The sequence below is a fragment of the Anabas testudineus genome, chromosome 1 (assembly GCF_900324465.2).
Source record: "Anabas testudineus chromosome 1, fAnaTes1.2, whole genome shotgun sequence".
Classification (NCBI taxonomy): domain Eukaryota; kingdom Metazoa; phylum Chordata; class Actinopteri; order Anabantiformes; family Anabantidae; genus Anabas; species Anabas testudineus.
This window is the reverse complement of record NC_046610.1, coordinates 9584925-9612125: the sequence shown is the minus strand read 5'-3', so window position 1 is coordinate 9612125 and position 27201 is coordinate 9584925. Positions and strand designations below refer to the sequence as shown.

Genomic DNA, 27201 nt, shown 5'->3' with positions numbered 1-27201 from the left:
TGTATTACTAATTATTAGGATCATAAAAAGCCCATTATTTATGATCCATCCATAAATACAGCACATTTAGACAGGTGCTCCTTGGCCAGGTGCCTTGTTGTCATAGCAACCGTAGACCCAAACACAGCCATTATGTAATGTACCATTAACTTCTATACAAATCTATAGAAATATCGGATTAAATAATATTTCTAAGCAAATGTAAAATCTGCAGGATGTCATGAGGGATATGACATGTTTTTTTTTATAAGCATTTAAAGTAAAATATATTTAGAGGAATCAAAATCCGGTTGTCTACAAACACAACAAACACAGTCCCCAACCAACGGTGTCAGATTATATGTTTATAAAAATGATGGAAAATGGACACAGCTGCCTCTTCAGTGAAGACTAAATGTTTTCTGCTCTTTTCCATCCTCCTTGCTGAGACGCCATGACTTCATGTAATCTGAGTCCGGAGTGTTTGGAGAAACAGCGGAGCAGCAAGATGGCTGTCCTGGGGCAAGGGAAGTAACGTTACCGTCCTTATTTCGCCTAAAGACGGAGTTTTAATCCCCGTAGTTAATGTCCAGTTGTCGTTTAACAACTTTAAATGTTTTAAAGGCATCGTGTTACAGCCACTGGAGATGTTTTTAAAACCAGCGGGGCCTCGTTTTACTCCTGAAAAGTTTTTTTCTAGCACTTTGCTGACGGTGCAGACGACGAACTGTGGCGATGAGGAGCAGAAACATCATTAAATGTGCTTATTTTACTTTTACACACTGTACTTTTTTTTTATGCATTTAGGTTTTTGATTGAGTTAGTTATTTAGCTGACCTTCCCAGTCCGTGTGTTTTTGGTTTTCAGTGTCTCTGAAGAGCTTCAGCTCTTGTAAACACTGAGTGTTATAAACTGGAGGTTTTGTACTTGTTTAGATAAGTGATCGTTCAGTTTTTCTGATGCCAAACTCCAGATAAGAAATAGATCATTTAACCATGAGTTCATCCAGAGTCAGACCTCAGCAGCCACCCCAGAGTCAGAGCGGCCGGTCGCCGCACAGACTGGACTCCAGCGAGGGGATAGAGATGGAGAACATCCAGCATCAAGACCTGGGTCTCGGAGGAGTCGTCGGGACTCCGTCCCCTCCGTCCAGACAAGCGTGGAGTCGGGATAACCCGGGTTTTGAGCCCGAGGACGAGATCATGGAGGCCGACTGGCCTCCAGCCAGTCCAGGGAGGAGGTCGGTTTCCACGGCCTCTGGCAGCAGCTGCAGCAGCGGCCTGGGCAGCTACACCGGCGGGGGAAGCAGCACCCAGATCCCCCGAGGAGGACTCTACCCGACTCCGACTGTGGATCCGCAGCAGCAAGACAGACATGATCACCCCGACTGTCTGAAGCAGATACTGCAAAAAATCAGAAGTTAGTCGCTGTCTTTTGTAAATACGCATTTCCAAAATAGTTTACCAATTGTCAACAGATCACACTATAACCGAGATCATGGCCATAACAAATATAATGAGTGCTTCCAGGTTGTAAAACTGTGTTTAGTATGTGTCACTATAACTTGTTATTGAAAATGTCTGCTAGTAGGTAGTTCACTGATTGTACTACTAACATGTGTATAAAGGCAAAAAAGGTTGGAAAGAGATATAAGTCAAGTAAAAAAAAAAAAAAACTAAAGTAAAATCAGTACAAGCTCGCTGATAATCTTTCATCATAATACTTTTTTTAATGGAATAAGTTGGTCTAATATTTCAGTGAATAGGAGCCCATCTTAGCCAGTGACTCAGGCAGAACATATTGTCGTTGTAATTATATGCTTGACCCGTTGTCTCCTTTGCAGTTCTATGGGGCACAGAGCTGATGGAAGACAGTGACAGTAGTCGAGAGCGATATCTCAGGAACGTGCTGAGAGAGATGCTCACATACGTCGCTTTCCTCATCACTATTTGTATTTGTAAGTACATGCTTCATCATCCAGCAAAATGACATCTGACGTGTATTTATAGACATAACCCCGACATTTCTCACTCTTGATAGTTTATTAAAGCATGCAGAGAAATCATATATGTGAAAAAACATTCTCAACTGGGAAATAAGACTATAGCCTTATAGCCAGAAGCAAGTCCTGGTCTGAACTGACAGTTGGTCCAAGTGACTCATAGAATAGCTCTTAAAAGCTCTTTAAATGTGGCACCAAATATGCTTGGGCACCTTTCCTTTTGCTGATAGTTTTTTTCCAAAGTTGGTGTATGCCTAATGGTTTTGGCAGCTGAAACTCCAACCTCCTACTCCTGTCAAGGTGCTTAAATTCTAACAAGGGCACAAATTTGAGAGCCACATTTTGGCAAAAATAATTAAAATGTGTGTGGCGAAAAACTAATGGTAAAGTTTCTACAACTTCACTCTTGTCAAACTGTGGTTTAGGGTGGACCAGGAAATTATTTTCTGGCAGGATGGAGTTAGGCGTATTCTGGTAGGCAGAGATTGACTATTAAAAGCAGTTTCCAGAGCTACTCTCTCATAAAAACTGTGCACTACAGGGACTAGTAATGAATAGGTAAGGCAAAACAAGGTTTAATTCAAGTATGACTTAATTTTATTAACTCTTTGTAGGATGCATACATGCACGTAAACAGCTCATGACTACACAGAAAAAATATACGCAGTGGAATTCTGCCTGTTTTCATTTGTTCGTTGTGGTTGTTGTTGCGTCTGGTGCTAACAGGAATCTGCATACATACTTTTAGTAAGTAACAGTGTAATGTGATTTGTTCAACAGTGACCTATGGGATGGTGAGTACCAATATGTACTACTATACCAAAGTCATGTCTCAGCTGTTTCTGGACACACCGCTCTCTCCTGGAGACCATTCCACGTTTAAGCACCTCTCAACCATGGAGGATTTCTGGAAGGTAAAATACTCTCTCTTTTTTGGGTGAAGTGTTCTGTCAGGCTAACTTGACTGTGTTTTTATTTTAGCTGGTATTATAGCTAATTGTGTTACGTCTTGAGAAAAGAAGCCTTGACAGGTTTAAAACAGTCTATGTACTGTACAAGGAAACAGCTAGCCTAACATCTGAATTCCAGCTCCTAATTGCTGAGCCTCTGAGGTGATTGTAAGGGAGATTTTATTACCTTCAGACATAACCAGACTAGCTGTGTCCTCCTGTTTTTGGTTTGTGCCATAATAACCATGTCATGTGGTTCTCAGTAGTTTCTGAAGTCCATTAAAATGTTCTTTTGCACAAATGTGGGAACAAAAAAAAACACCATAAAGACATAGAAATATCATTAAAAAGAAGTAGAGCTGTTCACAATAGACATTTGTTTTCAATTTTAAATATAAATTGAATTAGTTGGGAACAAAAATATGTCCAATATTTTGGAAAAATCCTCTTTTCGGCAGTAGTGACACATTTAATTTAAAGGTAAAATAGATCTGGCCTTGTCTGCCGCATAATCTAGACTAACCTAAACCTGTAGTTCACAGAAGGACCATTTCTCAATGGCATGTATTGGGAGGTGTGGTACAACAACAAGAACCTGCCAGAGAATCAGAGTCTCATCTACTATGAGAACCTCCTCCTTGGAGTGCCACGTCTCCGGCAGGTCAGAGTCCACAATCAGTCCTGCTCCATCCACGAAGATCTGAGGGATGAGGTGCAGGACTGCTACAGCATGTACACCCCAGCCAACGAGGACACTGCCTCCTTTGGCCCTAAGAATGGAACTGCGTAAGTCATTGCATGTAATTGGAACAATGCTGGTTGGAGAATGGATTGATGTACTCAGAAGTGGTTAGTAACTAAGTACATTTGCTCACAAGTACTGTACAGTGGAAGCTAGTTGTTCGTCTCTTTGTTTTCCATAGTTGTTACCGTGAATGTTCAGATATTTGCCTAATTTATGTTAATTTTGTGTTGTATTACTTTATTTTAGCTGTTCAAATTTGTCATTTACTTAGCAGCTACTTAGCAGAACTGTTTTCTTTGTTTGTGTGCTCTGAATAAAAATAAATAGTCAGATTTGAGAATGGACAAATCACCATTTTGCCTACATATACAATTTGTTATTATGTCTGTCAGGTGGGTCTATACACCAGGGAGTGAGATGAATGCAAGCAGTTACCGTGGTCAGGTATCTCAATATGGAGGTGGAGGATACTACCAAGATCTGTCTCGTACTAAAGAGGACTCAGCAATCCAACTACAGTTTCTCAAAGACCACCTGTGGCTGGACAGAGGGACCAGAGCAGTGTTTCTGGACTTCTCCGTCTACAATGGCAACATCAATCTCTTCTGCATCGCTAGGTAATAATCATAATTCACAACACATCTATTTAAGTCAAGTCAGTTTTCAGTTTTAGTTACATAGACCAGCATCACAAATGTACTTCCACGTTAAAAGTAAATAGTAGTACTCAGCAGTGACAATTACTTCAACACAGGTAAAACATTTGTAACCACTGAAAGCTGACATAATGTGATTCATTCGTCAGGTTGTTGGTGGAGTTCCCTGCTACTGGTGGGGTGCTGACCTCCTCACAGTTTCAGACAGTGCGTCTGATACGATATGTTTCCAGCTGGGACTACTTTGTGGGTGTGTGTGAGGTGGCGTTCTGCTTATTCGTCCTGTACTATGTGGTGGAGGAGGTGCTGGAAATCCGCATCCATCGCCTGCATTACTTCAAGAGCCTGTGGAACTGTCTGGATGTTCTCATTGTGATGGTGTGTATCAAGCTTGAATTTGGGGTAATTAAAGTAACATATTAAGTTATTAAACACGACTGACTGGCTTTGTTGCCTTCTCTTTCCTCAGTTGTGTGGTGTTGCCATTATCATGAACATAACCAGAACAGCCATGGTTGGCAACCTTCTCAAAGGCCTGTTAGAGAACCACACAGCCCATCCCAGTTTTGAGACTTTGGCCAATCTGCAGGTCCAGTTCAACAACGTTGCAGCAGTCATTGTCTTTTTTTCCTGGGTCAAGGTATAAATCTTTTACTTTGGTTCTGAATCAGTCCATAATTAGTGCAAACAAGACAAACCAGCCAGCGGAGACTGATGCTTACCCTCTGATTCAACCCTCTCAGCTTTTCAAGTTCATCAACTTCAATAAGACCATGAGCCAGCTGTCCAGTACTATGTCTCGCTGTGCCAAGGACCTGGTGGGCTTTGCTATCATGTTCTTTATCATCTTCCTGGCCTATGCTCAGCTGGCCTACTTGGTGTTTGGGACCCAAGTGAATGATTTCAGCACTTTCCAAGCCAGCATGTAAGAACATTTAAAGTACAACACACACATGTACATTTACTACTTAATTCCCTAATGTTAAAACCTGTTGAAACGTTTTGATGTGTGTGTAGTTTCACTCAGTTCCGTATCATTCTGGGAGACTTTGAGTTCTCAGAGATTGAGGAGGCAAACCCAGTCCTTGGGCCTATCTACTTCACCACCTTTGTTTTCTTTATTTTCTTCATACTCATGGTGAGTAGGGGAGTCACGTGTTAAAGACACAATAAATGCACCCTGCTAACACATTGTATGTTATCTCACTAACATGTTTTCACTTTCTTGCTACATAGAACATGTTCCTGGCCATCATCAATGATACATACTCTGAGGTGAAGGCTGATATGTCCCAGCAGAGGTCTGAGATGGAAATGACTGACCTCATTAAGAAGGTATTGAGCGACATCATTTATTTTGGCTTTCATTGACATTCACATCATTTTTTGCTGCCATGCCAATAATAGAAAGGGGTCATAGTGGTTCTAATACTGCAATTTTTTAGTTCTGGTTGTAACATCTTGTTACAAAAAATAGAAAATATTAGTGTAAATATTAGTTTGCAGTAGTTTGTTACTTTATATAGTAAAAACAAAGTTTTTATACATTTTTTCTGATTGATCAAACCACATATCAAAGGACTGACGAGATGATTCCTTATTTTTCCTCTGACCTCTTAGGGTTGTAACAAAGCGCTGATGAAGCTGAGACTGAAGAAGACGGCCGTAGACGATATCTCTGACAGTTTACGTCAGGCTGGGGGCAAACTGAACTTTGATGAACTACGTCAGGATCTCAAAGGGTGACCTAAACCTCAACTCTATTTAAATCTGTTGAGTATTATTACATCAGTAAAGTGCTTGAGTTTAATTTGTCTTAAGTGTCTTTTGACTTTGTCTTTGCTCAGAAAGGGCCACACGGATGCAGAGATTCAGGCCATATTTGCTAAGTATGATCAAGATGGTGATCAGGATCTGACTGAGCATGAACATCAGCAAATGAGAGACGACCTGGAAAAAGAGAGAGTGAGTGGTGATGTCATCACAGTTTGTCCCACTGGTTTTGGTGACTGGTTCTCACTAGTAGCCTCTACACATCGCCAACAACTGCAGATGCTCAGTGTTTTTCTGCTCCTATGCTAGGAGGACTTAGATCTGGAACGCAATTCGCTGACTAGACCCAGCACAGGACGGAGCTTCCCTCGTACCCAGGACGACTCGGAGGAGGACGATGATGAGGACAGCGGCCACAGCTCTCGTCGCCATGGCAGCAGCTCAGGGGGTGTCTCCTATGAAGAGTTTCAAATGTAGGGAGCTTGAGTTTTTATTATGCTATAACTTCTATGCGGTGAGTTACATAGAGGAAGGAGCTCAGCTGTAATTATCCACAGACCTCTGTTTTCACTGAAATCAGGTTGTCAGTTCCTGGTGGTCCTAGAACAGCACAGCTACAAAATGAATTTATACTGATAGAGTAGTATTTGTTTATATTATTGATTAATCTGCTGGATATTTTCTCAGTTAACTGATACATTGTTTGGTGAAAACTTGAAAAACTGTTTAATAATTTATTGTTTGTTAATGTAATGGGACTAGCTTATTCTATTGAAGATATTTTATGCATTTATACAGTTACTTTTGATGAGATATTGTTTACCTAGATATACAGTATAAATAAGTATAGTAGTATGACACATTGGACATGTAATTCAAGGACTAATGGCTCTGTGTCTCTCAGGCTGGTGAGACGTGTGGAAAGGATGGAGCACTCTATCGGCAGCATAGTGTCCAAGATGGACGCTGTGATCGTGAAGCTAGAAGTCATGGAGAGAGCCAATCTTAAAAGGAGAGATGTGGTGGGCAGACTGCTTGATGGGGTCATAGAGGTGAGACAGTGGATATACGATCAGTGCATTTACAATCTATTCAATCAACCCAAAGAGAATAATCACCAAGCTTTTTTATTTCTAAATGGGTTTATACATATACAGGTTTATAGTGACTTTAAACAAGAAACAGGAATAACACAGGATATGTACAGATAGTGAAAGTCAAGTCAGTGACAGTAGACACCATGAGCAAAGTATCCTTCTGATCTAATGGAAACTGAAACACTCACAGACAATCAGGGAACATCTTAGCTTACATAACTGAGGTAAACAAGCTATGCTTCTATTAAGATTAAACGCTGGGCAGGAATGACTGCAAGTTGTGCGATTTCCTGCGTAATCTGGTCTCTTGTGTGCATGTAAACAATGTGAATGATTCAATCTGTTTCTGTCTGTCAGGATGAGCGTGTGGGACGCGATACAGACGCCCACACGGACAGGCTGGTGAGGGAGGAAATGGAGCGGTGGGAGTCTGATGACATGGTCTCACAGGTCAGCCATCCACAGCCAACCACTCCAGTTGGTCCCCGGCCCCGTCCATCATCTTCCTTGTCCACCGATGGACTCGATACAAGCACAAATGGGAGTTCTCATGTCTGAAGACCTGGCAAGCTGAGGAGTCTTCCACTGTGGAAAGAAACTCTCTATTGGAAATTTCCCCACAGTGGTAAAAGTCAGTTCAGATGTGGGACAATATTTGTAGAGCAAATAATTATTACAGCTGTTTAAATTCCTTGAAATACAAAGGTGTCAAAAGTCGAATGCACCTCCCCTCAGATGCACTGAAAGTGAGCGAGGATCTGCTGAGACAAAAAGTGTTCTCTAATCTGTCTAAAGCTATTATCAAATAGAAAGAATATTTTAACAGGATGATGAAGGGAAATATAGAAATGTGTGAAAGAGACTTAAGAATAATGAAGGATCTACAGTACAATATTAAATCACAGTATTAGACATAGTAATGGATGTAATACATCAGTCTGCAAACCTACTCAGTTGTACTCGTGCTTTTGACCACTGTACTCACACATCTTAGCATTTCAACAAATACCTAAAGAACATTTCTTTGAATGTTAACTTTGCTGATTTTCTTTCATAATTTTAACATACAGTAGGTACAAGTGTGGCACATTCTATTATATTTACTCATCTTCTGTACATCAGTTATCATTTTATGATACATAACTTGAAACAAACTTCGATTCGGAGTGCATTTAGTGTTCATGGGAAACCCATGCATTATTATTTTTTTCCTGTGCCTTACTTTTTTTTACAATCTATTTCTTCTTTTAATTTCTTTTGTCAAATAAAATGTTTTATTAAAATATGTTTCATTTCTGTGGTTTGGAGTTAAATTAATTTTAAGTAAACAAAAAACAAACAAACAAACAAGCAAACTACAAGATATACATACAAGGGTGTCCCAAACTGTGAGATCACATCATGAAATCTGTGATACATAAAAAGTTAATTCATAATATAAGGTACTGAATACAAAAAGAGTGCAATAATATTTTTATTCTGACTCATTAAGAATTAAGTGCATCTGGATATATCAATTTATTAAACATATTTTTCCTTCATGTTGATTAGACAAAATAAGATAGATATAAAACCTGTTGAAATAATGCACGTTAAATGTAATCACTTTAGGCCACACACTAGCAAGTGGTAACTTCTTAAAAAGTTGGCTGCAAAGTACAAGACAACTCAAAAAATATATCTGCTGATACCACTGTACAATTAACATATTCGGTAACATGTTATCATAGGTCATTTCCAAATACATTTGTACAAGGTTTCCTGAAAATAACAATGAATCTGGTACAAATTATAGAGGCAATACACAAAATAATGGAAAAGGTTCTTTTCTATATTGTATTGTATTGTATTATTCAATCATAACCTATCTATTACTATAAACACTATACAGTACTGCTATACTAACTACTACATGTATGTTGGGTTTGTATGTGTGCTACAGACCTATACACCTATGCACTAACTAAATACTGCAGAATACACTAATAATTATAAAGAATCAATTAGGAAATTACTGGAAAGTTATACCTCTAAAATACAATACAGTGTATTTTTTTGAATTTCATCATAACCCAACACATTCATCTCAACACTGCAAAATGAGATGACAGCAACAAAAAACACAAGACCAAGGTTACATGAAATGTTACATGTTCTGAATAAGCTGTATCAGAATATATAAGTATATGATAATGGAAACAGTTTGACATTTTGGGAAATACCTGTTATGCTTTTAATTTACTGAAAGTTTAATTAACAGACTAATTATTTCATATCTAGTAGGAGCTGAAGTGAAACTGTTCTAATCAATAATTTGCTTTAACAAATTCATATTTAACAGGACTAAAAACGAAGGAATACTGCACTTAAATTAGTTTAGTAACATTTTACCATATCATAATAACATATCAGTTTACAGCTTGTTGCTCTAACACAAAGTTGGCAAAAAAAAGTTGAATAATTCCAGGTTAACACTTGAGCTGGATCCAGAAAGTGATTAACCTTGCTTAGCATAAGGACATCCAACTCAAACAGCAAGCAGGTATTTCTCCCAAAATGTCATAGTGTTGTATCAGTGGTGAAATATTTGTGAAACATTTACTGGTCTGATTCTTGAAAGACAACATTTCTGAAAGCGGAATCACACTTTTAAGTAAACTTCTGGACGTAGCGCAGCTTCAGGTAGGAGATGATGAGGAATATGATCGTCATAGCAGTCAGAGCGACGTGATTCTCCCACAGTCCCCAGGTGGTGTACTCTAGTCCCAGATATTCCAGATACTGCTCTCCTGTACAACTGAAAGAGGGCATTTCCAAACTGGTCAGCCACTAGAGGAGCATGATAAAGATACAGCTGGAGCACGTTTAGAGATCTACTCACGTCAGGCCAGCTGTGCTCATGCTACAGTTGCTCATTACAGTCGACATGTTGGTGCTTCGGATCACAGCCTCCTCACAGAACTTCAGACCCACAAACTCATTGATCTTCAGGGCCTGGACACAGACAGAGGTAATATCTACTATCAGGGAGGCTTTTGATCACTCCCAAATTCATTCTGCAGCATGACATGTGACCACTGATATAATAATAATCAGAATCATGAAGAATTATCTTCACTGACAGAAAGAACAAGAAGGCACTTGGTTTGGCTTTCGTATGAAGTTAACTGATAAATACAAATCATCCATGGCTTTATTATTTCTTTATTTTCTCTAAAACATTTCCACAGTAGTGTAAAACTACAGTCCCAGCCATTCAGAATTGCTGCTACAAGCCATCTACCAGCTGGGATAATATACTTTTATATTTAATATGTGACCAAGAAGAAAGAAGTGAACATATGAAGATCAGCTGTAAAATAAAAAATCTCTCCTAGAATAGTTTTTGATTTAAAATAAACACATTAAAGGTAAACTACTTGTACTACTACTTAGTACTACTGACTTACTGCAAGTCCATAGCGAGGAATACTGAAGTACTTCAGCCAGGCTAGCCAGTCCATGATGCTGGGCAGATTCACCAAGAGACCTGAGAAAATCTACAAACACAACACAGACCCAAGTGATAGACTTGTTCCATAGAAGACATTGGTTCATTGGTACACTTTGTTAATGTAATTAGTCCCAGTCTTTTTTGATATTTTCAAGTTAACCCCCAATCCCTGAAGTATTATTTGTACAATGCTTAAACAAATTTCAGCTGACCTGAAAAGACTCTTTAGGCAGACAGTTGAAGGAGGGTGTGAATAGATGTAATAGTCAAAACTCTATTATGTGCGGCCTACTCGACACAGTCTGTATCCAATTTATCATGCAGATACATGTTTATGTGCATTTACAACTGCTCTCACCATCATGAAGACAAAGGTGATAGTCATGAAGATGTTGGCTAGGGCCACAACGCTCTGGTCCGCTGAGATGGCCATGGTCATGGCCGTGGCTGTGTAGGCCACCAGAGTAACTGTCAGTGTGAAGGTGAAAAACGCAGCTACTGTGGATTTGAGCCCTGTGTGGACACGCACACAGTCGTTAGTGGCAGTCGAAGATCAGTTTCACAAATCAGCTAGTTTACAGATGTCTTACCGATCATAAAATAGACAATACAGCTAAAGATGACAGAGGTGATGGTGCGCAGCGTGATGTCAGACAGGATCTTAGAGAGGAAGTAGACAGACACTCTGTAGTAGCCACTGATGTACTCGTGCCTGTCATCAGAAATAAACACAAAATCAAACTGCGTAGGGGACACAACCCTTTTAACACAGGGTGCATAAAGGTTTTAAAAGTAACTCAACAGACACATCTTAAACTCATTGTCAGCTGACATATCCTGCAGATTCTTTCAATGATGAAAATGTATACGTCTGCATTCATGCTATCGCTTCAATCAGCAGTGAAATCATCAACAAATGTCAGTTCTACTGGCAGCCAGGACAGAACCACCACCACATTTGATAGATTAGCTGTAATGAGCGGTTCCTTATTTTGTGCACCTTTTTTTCTTCTTCAGTACAATGAACTCTTGATCAGAGTTTGTTTGTATATTTTTAACTCCATGCTGTCGACAGCCTTATTTCTCATCCGAGCCATTATTGTGAATGCTACCGACTTTATGGAATTTCTTTAGAAACCCCGACGTGGACTCAAGGATAAGCTGATTACATTTTGGTGGTCAAAGATCAAGGTCGCTGTGACCTCACGTCTGTCCAATTCTTGTTACAATATGTGAGGAAAGTATGGATGGTATTTCATTACATCTGCCACAAACCTCCACTCATAGATGAACTGATTCGAATAAGAATTGGGATAGTGATGCATGTACACTGCAAGCTGACTGGTTGGTGGAGGTATACACAGTAACTGCCAACTTAATGCTAGTTGGAATGTGTATCTTGTTTCTACACTCAGTTTTTGAGACTGGGATCTGTGTTCTTGACTTGCTGTGTAGTCATTAGCTCATTTCATGACCCTGATTATTAACAGTATCAGTGGTCACTCTCAGCAGACAGCTGCCCAGATATTAGTTGACACTGTTAATATACTTCAGTCTAGTTACCTAATTTAATTAGAGATGAACGAAACTCAAGATGTTTGCTGTTTGTTGACATTGGTTTAAAACATCTGGTTGAATAAAAGAAAATACAGTGAACAACAGATTACATACACAAACAGCTTTCTCTCAATGATGAAGAGCTCAGCTGCCGAGACAGTGCTGAAACACTGGTTAATAGTGATGAAGAAGAGAGCACCCATCCTGTGGGAGACAACAAATCAAAATCTGAATAATAAGTTGAAACGAAGTGAAAGACAGCATCAATAAACTCACTGTACAGATTATTGTACAACATCTTATGAGGTCACTGAGTGCAAAGTGATTGAACCCAGTATAAAGTAGAATGCGGGAGGATTGATTAAGTTAAAGCATTTAAGCTGCATAATGAGGTGGTCTGCTATACTGGTTTGCAATGAGATACACTGACCTTGAAATTAGTGAGATTAGGTACTTTTATTGCACTGAGGCATTCACAGAACAAAAAGTGAAACAGCACAGACATTTCTAATGTGCTTTACAGGGCTTGTTAGTTCCAGGTTACACCCAACAAACTATAGTAATAGAATTGTCTGTGCTATTTTATGATCGACATAATCTGACATCTAAGTCAAATCAAAAACAACTGGAAAATATAAAACCTATGAGAAGTTATGTAATAATATACTATGCATGTACTTTCAGGATGGGACTACAGCTAACATTTAGGGACATGTACAGTGTTTTTCTCTTACCTGTTCTGGATACCACTCTGATCATCTTTGACTCCAAAGAAAATGGCTCCCACGATTAGAGCGAGGAAAACGTTGACTCCCAGCTGCACAGACAAAAACACAAGACAGCAGAAGAAATGCTGAGGATCTACACAGTTCATGTGTAGATCCTCATCATTTGGATCATTTGTACTTTGAGAGATGAGTCTGAAAGAAATGCAAAGTTTTTCTTGGATATTCGGCTTATTTGAACGGTCTTTGTGAAATGTTGCATGATGACACTCCTCATAAATGACAGACAACTGCTTTTTTGAAATGTTAAAATTCTTCTTAATTCTTGATTCAGTACCACTGTTCTCCTGAATGTGTACTGTAAATCAATTTTAAATCACTGTCAGAAAAGCCGCTGCGTTTGAGGATCAGGGCTCAAGCGAATCAGAAACAACAACCAGACGTGGTGGCGGGCGAAGATGACACAAAAGAGTGAGAAAAGTGAAGGCAACACAACTTTAAATCTTAATTTACAGATTATGACAGCACTAAGCGGTTCCCAGGGCGAAGGGATAAGCTAATAAGGTTGAGCCTTTTTCACTCCATCCCCTCAGCCCCTCATGTGAAAGCGGCGTGGTGGAGGGATAGGTCATGACGCCATCATGTGATGAGTCCCAAAGCAGGGCCAAGGGGCTTTGGCCAGATATGATATCAGTTCAGATCCTAGTCCAAAGAGGCAAGAGTGGGGTCACAACAGTCGCCAAAGCCGATTACAGTGCCTACACCACCTAGAGCCCTTCTCGTAGGATTATTGTGACTTATTTAGGGCCAATTATCTGTTAATAATTCTTAAAGTGAGGAGACTTCTGACGGCATTTGGCCGCCATGGGGTGACTAATGAGCATTAAGTCTTGACTTCTCCAAAGTGCTGTCTATGAATGCTGTTCATCTAGGTAAGAAGATGATTTTTAGTTCTTGGAGTGCTTAACAGAGTCACTCATGTTTAAACCCCTGACCTAAAAGCCAAAAAACCGAGAAGTTAATTAGGGATTCGTCTGTCGGAGCTGTAGACCTTAGACTTGGGATTAGGGATTTCAGAGACCAGGGATTTGAGATTTAAAGGGAAAAACTATCAATAAACACTAATAAATGGTATGTTGTATGTATTTCTTTCTTTTGAAGCACTGCCAAACAGATATGAATGGAAATGCCAACATTTAAACACTTAAAAATGCAGCTGCTGCCACCAGAAAAAAAGTGAAAGAGAGAAAACTCTAATTCAGTAGAAAGAAAACAGACGTTCAGTGTAGAATAAATTACCTCATACATGAATACACAGCTTAAAGGAGTAGTTCGACATTTTGAGAGCTTAGTTTATTCACTGTTGGTGAAGACATTAAAATCCACATTTAGAGACTGTATAGTAAGCTAAGTTAGCGTAGTATAAGGACTAGAAATGGGGGGAAACAGCCTGAGTATGTCTAAAGGTTGAAGAAGACATTTATAAATTTGTCTAAAACTTACTCAGGAACAATTTATAACTATTTCTGCTTAATGTTTGCGTAATATTTTTTCTGTTTCTGTCTTAAACTTGAAACAAAATACTTTCATGACACGTCATCACAGGTTTTGTATTTTAGGTTGGATAATAATGTACTGTATACCTGGGCTACAGATATTTGGGGATTCAACATGAGGTTCTGGAAGGTTCTCTTGAGCACCCAACGTAGCTGATGCATGAAGGAGCTGTTGTAGGTTATGATGTGCGACTGCGGACGCATTACAAACTCCTTGTCCTGGACGATGCGGTCCAGCTCCACTCGTGTGTCGCTGAAGTAGCTGCTGTTCCTGTACTCCTCCACCAAACGCTCCTCAATGCTCTGCCTGGAGCTGCTGAGCTCCTCAAAGTCCAGATCTGGTCATATGCACACAGAACAGCAATTCCTCACATTTAACATATAGGAATCAGAAAGAACCGTTTTTGCTTAAATTAAGGTTTGATCTTTACAAATGGTAATTTATTTGATTTGTAAGCACAAATTATAAAGGAAATGCACATTCATTTGCTCCTTATGTGTGCAAAATGTTTACAAATCCATCATACAGTATTATAAAGACTTAAGACATTGTTAAATCTTGATAGTAGCCATGATGGTAAAGTCTATCCATGGTGTTCATTACCTTCAGAGCCGTGTATTTTGGCTGTGGCAGTGAAGTCTCCATTAATTACATCCAGAAAGAAGTCGGCTGGGTTGTTGTGAGGCTCACAAGGATAACCTAGAACATTTGATTGACTATTATTTAACCATTTTTTGTTGTGAGATACTGAAAATGTACAAGTTAACATCCATTAGTTCAGATTTTGTGATAGTAATCGTTTTCTACAGAGTAGTCACCACTGTTGGCGAAGTAGTTCAAAGCATTTTCCGCTGGTCCGTGATACACCATTTTTCCACTAACCAGCAAGGTCAAAGTGTCAAACAGTCTGTAGATGGAGTAGCGAGGTTGGTGAATGGACATAATTATGGTTCTACCATGTGCGGCCATTCTGAAAACAGAGTAAAGCTGCCTTTTAGGATGTGTATTTGTAGCACAGAGGAGATGATAATCAGTCAACATGGGAGTAGAACATAATGAAATCAGAGGAGGTTCTTCATTACCTTTTCAGCAACAGGAGGACAGAATTAGCAGTGCTAGCATCTAGTCCTGTGGTCGGTTCATCTAGGAACAGAACTGAGGGATCAATGATAAGCTCCATACCGATGTTCGTCCTCTTCCTCTCTCCTCCTGAGATGCCACGTGTCATCTGTGTACCCACCTGAGGAAAAACACCCATAAAAGAACAACACAATCTGTCTTGAAGCATGACTCACTTCGCTTCTTTAGAGGTTAGTTTTAGTGACGGGGACATGTCGGACGTGTGTGTGCGTATAAACCTTGGAATCAGCCACTTTGGTGAGACCCAGTTCTTTGATGAGGTGATTGACTCGAGCCTCCTTGTCGCTCTGCGGCACGGAGCTGGGCAGTCTCAGAGCTGCAGAAAAGTGTAGATTTTCCCTCACAGTCAGTGTGCCCATGACCACGTCTTCCTGAGTGGGAGACAAAAGCATGTTGTCTATTGTGATTCACTGACATCACTGAATGGTTGGTGTCTTCTTTTTATATGTTATTCCAGGTTTTTACTGCAGCCCGACCTGACCACCTACAACCTGCAACTTTTCCATCTGGGAAAGTCCGATGTTGATTTGTCCATGTGTTTTTGGATCATTAGCAAATTAGCAGATAAAATGTTTCTGAACACCTCTGAATTCAGCCGGCTACAGTCATCATGACTCACACGATCAATCAACAGCCAAGCAACTCCAAGCCATGACCGACACATGTGAGGCTGTGTGTTTTGTGAACCTTTTTTTTTTATTATTTATATTTTGAGCTGAAACCTAAATGAAAACTCAAAATGATTCCACTGCAATTCTCCACAGCTTTTTGGAGCTTTTTAGCATCTTTTCAAATACGATTTTGTTCACTCTTATTGATCTCTTTAGATTCATTTTCAGCTGCAATACTCTAGTTTTTAGAGCATTTACATTTATCAGGGCGACACAAACAAACCTCTAAATGAAAGCTGATGTCTGCTCATTATGCACTAAACAAGCAACAGTTTGTAAGAAATTCATCACTGACACAATAATAACGTGTCAATATTCTGTTTATAGATTGATTTGACTGCAAAACTTGTGTTAATTCAGGTTTAAGTAAAGTAACGAATATTCACCTGGACCACATAGCCAGAGAGACACTTGAAGTTTGGAGGCTGTGGTGCTCCATCAATGAGTACTTCTCCTGAGAGGCCAGAGGGATCCTTCCTTGCAGCCAGAATATCTAAGAACCTTAAAAACAACAACAACAACAACAACTCATAAGTACTTACATATAATTGTTTGAAAATATTCTTCTTACACATCAGCACAATACTCACGAAGATTTTCCACTTCCAGTAGGTCCAAGAATAGCGTTCAGGCCAGGTCTCATTATCCCACTGCAAGAGAGAAACACACAGCTGCATGTTTCCAGTTCAACATAATAAATTACTTTATTATTGGACTTTAATATTAGGGCACTTCAAATTTCCTGGACACAGGTTTAAGCTGTATGTGGTAAAGTTTTCACTTTAGTTTGTCAGTGTTACAATACAAATGCTTGGAGTGTGAGGCAAAGTGGATTAACATAGTTCTTAAACATGTGATGAAACTTAGAAGCACTTCAATCATTTTCCTCACAGCACAATTAATTTCCTTTCCTCGTCCCAAATAAGATAATGCTCATAAAATGGTTTTCTGCAGTTGTTATGGATATAATGAACATTTCTTAAAAGCTGCAGACAAAAAAGCTTTTGTGTTAAACTATTGAAAAGACTTCAAGAGCAAATCCTTTGACTTCAGAGAGAGAGAGCACTTACACAAAAACACTAGAAAGAGTCAGTGATATAAACTGGAATTAAAAGACTGGCAGTGGATCACGTGATGGTGTTTAATTCGTTTCCCTGGCAGACTGCTCTTTAGTGCATCAGAGAGATTATATGCAAGAAACCATGCTTAATATCATATAATTAACACTGTGGCAGAAAAAGGCCCAAACACTTGTGTGAAATGATTCATTCTTCCATGGGAAATCCAGCCTGCAGCTGTATTTAATACCATCAGAAAGAATCCAATATAAGGGGCCATTCACTATTGTCCTACTCTGGATTAACTGCTGCCTTTTTTACTAAAGCATGGTCTCCTCCAAATGAATGTATTCACAAAATTATTGCAATAAATTTACTCTACACAAATTAAAATAAATAATCAACACAACAAAAATAATCAGACTTATGATATTACTTATAATTAGCTTGAAACAGTTGACAGTTGAGTAAATGCAAAATGTGTTTAATACATTTTCATCTAGTGAATGAGTGGACTGACCAATGTGTCACAACTTAACATATCCTATAGATATATAGATTAAAATAACTGACAAAGAACAACAAACAGGTACAGAGGGTGCAGAAGATTTAGGACTGACTTGAGGTTGACCAGGATTTCTTTGGGACTGGTTTGTCTCCTGCAGAAGAAGCCATTCTGCAGCTGTACTTTGTAGTGGATGCTGTGAAAGCTCACAGTGGATCCACACGACTGCTTCTTCTGGTCCACAGCTGTGACGACCTTTGACCTGGGCATCCCATTGGTGCCCATATCGTCTATCATTGCAATGTTGATGTGACCGCCTCTCTCCATCATCTTCAGTAGCAGGCAGTGACAGTGATCTGTTGGGGATCAGCCGTGTTACTGATTGGTTACAGACTAATACGATGCACAATGACACGTCACGGCTCCACAGACAGATCAAATCTACTACAACAATATTAATATTAATTAATGAACTAACCTTTGTTATTAGTATTTCGCAGCTATATGGCATTTAGCAATCATGACCTGTGTAATTTAAAATCTTAGCTTCAGACACTAGTCTAATTTTAAACTTAACATAAAGGGCTTAAAACCTTAGACCAACTCTAACTTCAGTAGCTTCTTCTTGTAACTGACATCTTCTGCACAACTGAAAGTAAAACAAAATACACGTATTGTCGACATCCTGAGAAAATTTCCACCAAAAAAGTGAGCACACGTGTTGTTGCAGTGACTTACCGAGCTGGGAAACTGTGAGAAAGCTGCTGATGCGGACCGTGCTGCAGCCTCCAGAAGCTCTGCTGCTGCTGCAGACTGATCGAGCAGACTAACATCAGCTGATGACAGCAGGGACAGGTGCCTCACCATACAACCACACACACTTCACTGGGATCCCACCAGGCTGCACAGTGGTTTAACCCTTTATTCACCCGTCAAAATGACCCGAAAGGCTAAAATGGAGTCAGTTTAGTTCTTTTGTCTTTTTACGTCATGAAAAGGGGGCTGACTCATGAAAGGTGGTGCTAATGATAATATTGTTTGACTTGTCTGCGTTGCATCAATTTGAATTTAAAGCTGGGATTAACTCCGTTGGCCACTGCTGCAGAACAGTCGTGTGAGTAGACATTGACCTGAAACAATAAATGGTTAATAATTATGATTATTACTAATGATGTTTAATTTCAGCCTCGATCAATTCTCCTGCATTTTTCAGTAAATACATGAACAGATGGAAAAGTCAGAAGCCACTAGACTTGACCATTTGATGTGTCATTTTTAATTGTGTCACAAGTTGTTTAGAAACATAATTCCAGTAATACAATTGTTGAAACAGTCACATTTAGGTCCCAGATACAGGTCCACGGCTATCATGATTATTTTACAAAAGGAATTAAACAAGTACAAGAAAGAATCACGGAACACTCTGTGAGAGATAATAAACAGAGGAGGAGACTTGAAAGAAGCATGTGTTAATTACAAAGTCCTTTTATAACAACTCAAACTCTCATTCAATATGTGATTGAAAGAGAAGAAGTGTATTCACAACACATTTATACAAGGTGTTTGAGAGGAAACTGTGCTCACAGCCTCCGACAGCACAAGTATGCAGATAAATATGAATTTTTGCATTTGTCTAGTTTAAACAACCACAAAACAAAAACTCACAACAACAGTGAATAAAACTATGTACGACTTAAATCTGCTTTACATTGGAAAACGATCCACTCACATTGGGTGAGCCAAGATGACTGGATTGCATTTTTAAGTCATGGAGGGCATTGAAGAAAACATTCACACTGTCATACATGGCTCTTAGCTGAACAATTCTTCACTGTTGTATTACTGATTGTTACAGTTAAAATAATACATGTCACTTTACACAACACCTAGGTGCTGCGTGTGTGAAATAATCAAATACGACAGATTTAGCTGTGATATTAAGTACATGTGATGGAGCACTATTAGTTTTCCAGCTGTACATAAATAGTTATTTACAAAACTGTACATTTCTGTACCCTGAACACATCATAGTGCCCCAAGACTTGCTTCAAATCAGCACAGATATTAACACTTAAACAAGCTAGAGCCATGTTCAAACTGCAAGAAACAAGAATATCTTGTTTTTTTATTTTATTTTACTGACATGTCGTTCTTACGAACAGCATAAACAAACTCTATTCACGCAGCCCACTAATTCACCAGAACACAGAACAGCCAGGGTTTTGTTAAACCATCACCATTGTGGAAAAGGGAATCAATGCTTTTTAGGGGTGCTTTTCTTAGTATGAAGAAAACAACATATATAAAACCTTGTTTGTGGGAAAGTTCCTAGAAAATAGGTTGGAGTGGAGGTCAGTGGAGGTAAGTTTAAATAAAGAAACACCAAAGCAATTTCAATGCCATTAATATTTCTTTATCATCTATTTTAGATGTTTTTACCCAACAATCAAAAAGGAAGCTCCTTGGTTGACAAAAAGTCAGAGCAGTCAGACTTTTTTTGTTCGTAGTAAACATATTCCATGTACTTCAGATGTTCTGAGGCTCTCCATGTACATACATTTAAGTTATTTTTAATTGTCACACAATTAATATCCAATTAACTTAGGCATTAGGTTGAGGTTCATTTTTTTTCGTATATGGTCCTACGATCACGTCTCAAAATCAAACAATGGAGATAAACAAAAACAAAACGTTAAAATGATGTTTTTTAGTTAATATTATAATAAAAACAGTGTGAACTTGGGCCTTATGAACAGCTAAACAGACTTTAAAATTATATGAATTGCAGACAGTGAGGAATACTAGTATAAGTCCTACATGTTTGCTGAGCGACAGTCTGCATGTCATCATGAATTCCTGTCTGCCATTCAAACACTTCCCAGCTTTTACAGTAGCACCTATAAGGTCATTGGCTGTATTTAGTGCACATCATGAATTCACTGCCTCTTATTTCACACAGGCTAATAAATACCTTGCTACTCGGAATAACATGTTGTCACTCTTATGTTACGTGTAGGTGTTTGGACAAGCCACACTCTTTATAATGTTTCCTCTAGGGCACTGTTAATTGATTGTATTGCACACATTAATGAGGTCCACAGACCACGCCCTTTTATACCAGGTCCAGAGGATTATGCCCAGCGACCACTGGACACAAAACTTCTGCTAAATGAAAAACTAGTGTCTGAACTCTTGTGCTTTCCCCATGCGCCGAAGGGCACCACTATGATTGTGCTGTTGTCCTCTGAACCGTACTGAAGAGCCTGAGAGAAGACAATCACAATAAAATTCAATTATACAATACAGGCTTTTACTGTGAGGGGATGTAAAGTCACACATGAATGTCTTACCTGATCAGATATTCTCTGAGCTGCCTCTTTGGGATCGTGGCACTGGTTGATGACGTTGCAGATCTCCTGGCTGTTCATAATGAAGTTAACGCCATCTGTGGTCAGTGCCAGGAACGAATCATGGACATGATGCAACTGAAGAAAGGGACAGCGATAAAATCACTGAATTGCTATATTTGCTTCCAATCTACCTCCTACAGCTCCAGCCTATACACAAACATTTCAACTGTTCACTAGGCACTTGGTTTTAGATTTGGCAGCAAACCAACTCTTAAATACTAACAAAATTATATAACTTACTATTCCTGTGTAAATTATGATCAACTCCATTTTTTCAAAACATACCGATATTCTCTTGGTCTCAGGCTCAGCAATGACCCCCATGTTCTTAAGGTCAAAGTCTCCAATGCTGCGTGTCATCGCCAACCTGGCATTTACGTGTGGCTGCCCCAGACTATTCCAGGTAATAAAGCCCCCACTCTTCTTTATCCTTGAGGCAAGTTCAGAGAGACAGAAAAAAAGAACACAAATAAGAAATAGCAGCGATAACTAATAACAGCAGATACAACTCTGACACTGATAAATATGCCAATTTAGTTACACTCTCATTTAGAACAGTTTCAGTAGCACAACTGTCCTGGACTTGCACAGTCTTCATTAATTTGTGCTGATAAGTTCTTGATAAAGTTATTCTGACAATTGTGTGGGATCACAAAATCCATGTGCTATTAAGAAAGAAAAAAAAGTTTATCTAGTGTAACAACGACCCTAGAAAAAAATAAAAGGCAACACTGACGTACCTGTCCTTCTCATCCTTCCTCTCAGGAGTGTGGTCAACCGTGAGTTTAAGGGCCTTGCCTTTGCGGCACAGCATGGCACGGCTGTCACCAACACTGGCCACCACCAGCTCAATGCCGTCCCTCAGCAGGGCCACAGTGGCAGTAGTTCCTGCATTTACACCTGGTACTACAGAGACATAATAATACACATCAGAGGTGGAACAAAGCATTAAGACTGACACAAAAAGTCACTGTTCAACAACGACATGGTGTATCTCACACGCTCACATCCCCAAACTAAAACATGGACATATGGGTGGGAAGTCGTAAAGAGAACTACAGATTACACAGTAAACAGGAGAGGTGCCAGTCACACATGCAGGTTGAACTGTTTCAGCATAGAGTTGAGGTCCAGAGGAAAGTTTACAGCACATTTAAATCTAAGGCTGAACCTAAAAATAATAAATGTTAAAACTTTACCACACTTGATCATTTTTAAAAATTAACACATAAAATTAAAAAAGTATTTTACCAGTATTAACAGAGATACTGTATATAGAAATACAGTTGAATGAAATTATCTAGAGTTACAAAATGTGGATATTTCACCACAAATAATAAAGGAAAATGATATGATTTTTTTTTATATTTGGTGCTTTGTAATGGTAACTTCTAAAAATTCTTATTAATGCAGGTAAACAGTAACATGTCTTATTTAAAAAAAAATTAACTAAGCAACATGGTTTCAACAAACTTTGAATGTCTGACAAAGATCATTTGAGCAGTGAATGTACACATAACTACACACAAAATGTAAACATCTCCACTCTGCAGACATTCGTAGGTCTGCATTAGACCTTTCTCTCTCCAAATAAACAAGCAAGAACAATGTAGATTTTACACTAATTGTTGAGTTAACACTTATCTGTATATTAAGCATGCTACTATATCTGTCACTAACAACATACAGCGGCTTCAGAGAGTATTCAGACCTCTTCATTTCTAATCTTCTTGGGTGAAATTGGGCAGTTTTACCCATTCCCCCATCTCTGCAGAGGACTTGTTTGGGCTTTTCGGTAACCTCTCTGGTCAAGGGCCTACAGAGGCCTGGTGGTTTCCATGTCAATTATTAAGGCCACCATGCTCCTAGCAAGACTGAAAGCACTAGAAATTGTTTTATATAATATCTTTCATAAGATCTGCAGCAGAGGCAGTTCTAGGATTTCATCCTTAGGGGGGCTTAGACCTCACTACTACTGTATAACATCACTACTGATGTTATCTCCATTAGTGTGTTAAAAGGGAATTTCTATTATGTATTACCATTAAGCTATTAGGCTAGTTTTAGCACATCATGACAAACTTTCATTGAAATTTGACTAGGATGGGAAATGTGTCACAGTGTTAAGGATATTTAAATGTGCTATCAGTTTTAATATGGTTGAGTTATATAAAGTTATATTTTTTATAAATTTCTTATCACTTTGTCATTATGGTTTATCAAGTTTAGATGGATGTGAAAATGGATATTGGGAATTAAAGAGAAAGTGTCCAAATACTTCCTGAAGATACTGTACATGTCATACAACTTGTCAAACTGAAGCACTCTCACAAGAAGCTTTGCATACACTTGTTAAGAGAAGAAAAGGAAGAGAGAGGAGTGAGAGAAAGATAGGGAACCTTCCAGTAGTCCAGGATTTAGGACCCGCTGGACTCTCCTTCAATATCTAGCCTCTCGTCATCCACACTGGTGCCAAGGGCCTCCAGCTCTTAGCTGGGTCAGCAGCTGCCGTAGATAACATGCACACACACACACAGGCATATTGGGACATTTCACACAGCGTGGCCGATGTATGGCCACATAACAGGTATGCTAGCTATCAATAGATAACCTTAATCAGACATAATGCTGCTTGAGAAAAGTCCAGCTAACTTCAAAAGTTTCTATATGACTAGGGCAAACAGGTAAGTCAGATAAGTGAAGACGTTTGGGGATGCACAAATTACTCCTAACATCAATTTCAATACCCATGTTAAAGACAATATACTTTGCAGACTGAGAAAATGTCAACAGATGGATGACAAATTAAAGGGAAAACAACATTTAGCCTTTAGAATAGCTGCAATATTCATTGGCATACACTCTGTAGTCTCTTGACCTCTACTGTAAGATGTGCACACAACTCTTTCAAAGGATATTCCCTCAGTCTGGGAATGCAGTTTTATACATAGGTTATTAACTGTGCTGAGATCTGGTAAATATAAAGACGGTATTATATGATTCATTTTATTTTCATCTTCATCAAAAACTATTCAGTGCCCCGTCTTTCCCTGTATGGAAACATTCACGTTCATTTGTTTATTCACACATGTAGTCAGGTTCTTCCTTTAATTTGTCTCCTTACTGTATGTGAAAATACTGGAAGCAGTCAAGCACTAGTGTTTTGGTCTAATTGTAGCTAGTTTATTGCAGGTTTTAAGTAATACCGGGTTAAATGACAGGCCTCTAACCAAAAGTACTCAGGTCATGTTAGTTGGTATATCCAGTGTTTTAAACCCTAAGTAGAATAACCAAGGTCAGTTTTAAGGGAAAGAATAAGAAAAGTGTCATTACCTACACAAATGTGTGCATATATACTGGATATTTATGTCTATGCAGCATGAAAGAACCTACCATCTGGAGAGACGTGTAAGTGCTTCGCAAGAGCTTTATCTACTTCAAGGAAGGCCTGCGTTAAAACCAATTCCAGATTTGATTCCTGTGCCACAAGATCCCTGAAACAACAACAAAAACTATAGTGAAAATAAAATACACAGTTAGGACTTTTAGTGTCTAGAATTGGTAAGTAGACAACTAACTTGACAGTGACTGGTGTGATATGTCTAGAGCATATTTAATAATTTCCTTACTTTATGAACTTCTCCATATACTTTTCACAAAAGTCAGCTGCTTCTGGCCCTCCGTGCCCATCAAACACAGCAAAATAGAGGATGCTGTCAGTCATTTGGGAGACTTTGAAGCGGTCTTCGTTCTCCTTGCGTTGACCAATGAGTGAAGCACAGCCTACCTTCGATAAGCTTACTTTGGGAATGGGCTTGCCATAGCGAATGCTGGAAGGCAGCAAAATAGGTTCATCAATACGATTGTCCCAGATGCCAAATGAATCCCATGTGGTGGGCTGGCCACTGCTGTCTGGATCAAAGCGTATGTTGCTGTGCCGCTGTCCTGAAGGGCTGTAAAGTTGTCTTCGGAAGAGTGTGAACTGGAGGTAACTGTCCTGTTGGGATGGGGGTGGAAATAGGGCTGTCTGTAAAAGACCAGTGCGACCCACATGAGGACCACTGCACCTTGCCAGGCGCACAAGACAAGCTGCTGACATCACCCTGACAGCACGGACACTGGAGAAGCACTGGATGCAGGTGAAGAGGAATGTCCAAACACTGAAGAAAAATTGTTTAGTTAGACTGTTTGCAGAATTTAAATGAACATTACTAAAGTCTTTGTTGTTTGTTCAGGAGGGGCCAAAAAAAAAAAAAAAACCCTGAATGTCTAAAGGCTATTGCCACAACTCTGGTGTTTTTTGGGTTAAAGGTCTCAACAAACTAGAAATCATTAGACAAACACTTTGAATTCTACTTATACTGAAGCAGACAAACAGGTTAGGATGATGCAACCCTGCTACTTTTTTAAACAAGATGCACAAATTGAAGAGCTAAAGAAACTTTTGCATAACAATTTCCTTCAATAGAACAGAAACTGTTCTCCATGTACAGAACATTATTCAATTAAATGTTAATAATGAATACATCGTGTAAGTTTAACAGTGGTGGTGCGATAATGCTAGACAAGACCTTTTGTATGCTGCAGTGCAACATTTGCTCAAAACATGATTTAACTTAAAGCAACGTTAAGATAAATGTTAGCTACTGTTACTTGAATGATGCAACATCAGTACAGCTAGCTACATACGCTAAAAACATACCAATAACATTACGTTATGTCGATTACATAAACCCATTTGTGACACGGCGTGTGCCTGTCCTTCAGTTATAACCTAATACTGAACAAATGCTAAATATCATATTAGCGTTGCATTTGTGAAAACAACGAATGAACAAAACGTTAAAATTAGCAGTTTGGCGTTAGCATTAACTAGCCTGCTAGTAACAATAGCTGTCTTAGCAGACTAGCTAGCTAGGTGGCTATCGCTGACTAACCTAAGAGGTTCGCGGTTTGTCTAACGTTACCGTGACCATCCCCTTGACCTTGCGTTGGTGTTTTGACAACAGATCATACCTTTTATCTTTGTAATTTGCAATTTAATCCTGTGCTGGTTTCTTGCAAGGAACTGAATGAAACCGGTTGCCAACGTTTTTTCTAAAAAACTTTATTAAAACAAACACTGCTTGTATACGGCACGAAAAACATTGAACTGTTAATGTATACAACTAGTGTGTATAAATATGCCAGCGACAATTATATAATGGAAAATAATAAATGGAGAAATATAAACACGTACAAACCTTATCAGTCTTATAGTTGTCGGGTGTTTTTAGTTAGAAAATACAGTTATGAAATAGTCAACAACATCCTCCTGACGTCCTGTTTTGGTCCTCCGCCATCAAGCTCTGTGATGTCACCGCACCAATCAGCATGCTGGACACGTCTACGCCTCCTTTCACGCCCCACGAATGGAGCAGCTGATTGGTTTACGTGTTCTTAATGACAACCGTAAACACCAATCATTAACTGGCAGCCTTGTTATTCTCTCAGCCAATCACAGCACCATATGATGCTGAAGTAGGCTGGAGCCAGGTGGGGATATAAATAAGCTCCCATCAACATTTCCATTGGAACTTAAATGTTTTAAAGTTAGTTAAGCGGCGATAAAACAGTGTAGAAATACTTAAAAGTGTATTACGTAAATGCAAGATTTTATTAGTTAGAAAAATACAAACGTCCTAACAATAAAATGTAAATGTAAATTGTATCATGATTTATTTGCTGCTTATGTTATGTATTAATACACTGAATCCACAACGAAGCTAAAACTTCAACTTTTAGTGCTGAAGGTTTGAGATTTTTTAATGGTGACAGGTGAGGCCAGGTTCCTGACTCGGACAGTAAAGAAAACCTAAAGACATCTGGACAGTGGAGTAGGAC

At 39.0% G+C, this 27201-nt stretch overlaps 3 protein-coding genes across 5 annotated transcripts; 1 reads left to right on the top strand and 2 right to left on the bottom strand.

The window, feature by feature from the left end:
• Positions 1 to 438: 438 nt before the first annotated feature.
• Positions 439 to 8451, top strand: pkd2 (polycystic kidney disease 2). Of its 2 annotated transcripts, none has more exons than XM_026360655.1 (15): positions 439 to 1398; positions 1823 to 1936; positions 2762 to 2895; positions 3467 to 3717; positions 4069 to 4293; positions 4482 to 4710; positions 4802 to 4972; positions 5076 to 5257; positions 5350 to 5470; positions 5569 to 5667; positions 5953 to 6074; positions 6180 to 6297; positions 6418 to 6578; positions 7010 to 7157; positions 7560 to 8451. In XM_026360655.1, exons 1-15 carry the CDS (start codon positions 975 to 977, stop codon positions 7758 to 7760), a joined length of 2700 nt encoding a protein of 899 aa, XP_026216440.1. In that variant the 5' UTR covers positions 439 to 974; the 3' UTR covers positions 7761 to 8451. The 2 variants fall into 2 exon arrangements, with proteins under 2 accessions (XP_026216440.1, XP_026216439.1); XM_026360654.1 differs by having other exon boundaries at positions 441 to 1398; positions 6415 to 6578.
• Positions 8452 to 8684: 233 nt separating this feature from the next.
• abcg2d (ATP-binding cassette, sub-family G (WHITE), member 2d) lies at positions 8685 to 18238 on the bottom strand. Its single transcript, XM_026358920.1, has 15 exons — positions 18024 to 18238; positions 16936 to 16995; positions 16732 to 16846; positions 15893 to 16045; positions 15617 to 15774; positions 15353 to 15504; positions 15138 to 15233; positions 14621 to 14871; positions 12987 to 13069; positions 12367 to 12456; positions 11286 to 11407; positions 11054 to 11208; positions 10652 to 10741; positions 10084 to 10196; positions 8685 to 9999 (listed from the first exon to the last, which is right to left on the bottom strand). Exons 1-15 carry the CDS (start codon positions 18236 to 18238, stop codon positions 9852 to 9854), a joined length of 2001 nt encoding a protein of 666 aa, XP_026214705.1. The 3' UTR covers positions 8685 to 9851.
• A 918-nt stretch (positions 18239 to 19156) lies between these two features.
• On the bottom strand, positions 19157 to 26678 carry ppm1k (protein phosphatase, Mg2+/Mn2+ dependent, 1K). Of its 2 annotated transcripts, none has more exons than XM_026359961.1 (7): positions 26562 to 26678; positions 24948 to 25478; positions 24712 to 24812; positions 22059 to 22224; positions 21604 to 21748; positions 21259 to 21393; positions 19157 to 21171 (listed from the first exon to the last, which is right to left on the bottom strand). In XM_026359961.1, the coding sequence occupies exons 2-7, from the start codon at positions 25415 to 25417 to the stop codon at positions 21040 to 21042; spliced, it is 1149 nt and encodes a 382-aa protein (XP_026215746.1). In that variant the 5' UTR covers positions 25418 to 25478; positions 26562 to 26678; the 3' UTR covers positions 19157 to 21039. The 2 variants fall into 2 exon arrangements, with proteins under 2 accessions (XP_026215746.1, XP_026215747.1); XM_026359962.2 differs by lacking the exon at positions 26562 to 26678 and adding an exon at positions 26335 to 26448.
• Positions 26679 to 27201: the final 523 nt, after the last annotated feature.

Bases quoted from the DNA above. Each gene is read 5' to 3' on its own strand.
- pkd2 (XM_026360654.1), top strand. From the start codon at position 975: ATGAGTTCATCCAGAGTCAGACCTCAGCAGCCACCCCAGAGTCAGAGC. The intron at 1,399-1,822 runs GTTAGTCGCTGT...TCTCCTTTGCAG, and splicing joins GATACTGCAAAAAATCAGAA to TTCTATGGGGCACAGAGCTG. The intron at 6,075-6,179 runs GTGACCTAAACC...GTCTTTGCTCAG, and splicing joins CTACGTCAGGATCTCAAAGG to AAAGGGCCACACGGATGCAG.
- abcg2d (XM_026358920.1), bottom strand. From the start codon at position 18,238: ATGATGGAGAGAGGCGGTCACATCAACATTGCAATGATAGACGATATG. The intron at 10,742-11,053 runs GTGAGAGCAGTT...TTGTGTTTGTAG, and splicing joins TCACCTTTGTCTTCATGATG to ATTTTCTCAGGTCTCTTGGT. The intron at 10,197-10,651 runs GTAAGTCAGTAG...GTCTGTGTCCAG, and splicing joins TTCCTCGCTATGGACTTGCA to GCCCTGAAGATCAATGAGTT.
- ppm1k (XM_026359961.1), bottom strand. From the start codon at position 25,417: ATGTCAGCAGCTTGTCTTGTGCGCCTGGCAAGGTGCAGTGGTCCTCAT. The intron at 22,225-24,711 runs GTAGGTTCTTTC...ATGTCTCTGTAG, and splicing joins CTTACACGTCTCTCCAGATG to TACCAGGTGTAAATGCAGGA. The intron at 21,394-21,603 runs GTATGTTTTGAA...CCCTTTCTTCAG, and splicing joins CTGAGACCAAGAGAATATCG to TTGCATCATGTCCATGATTC.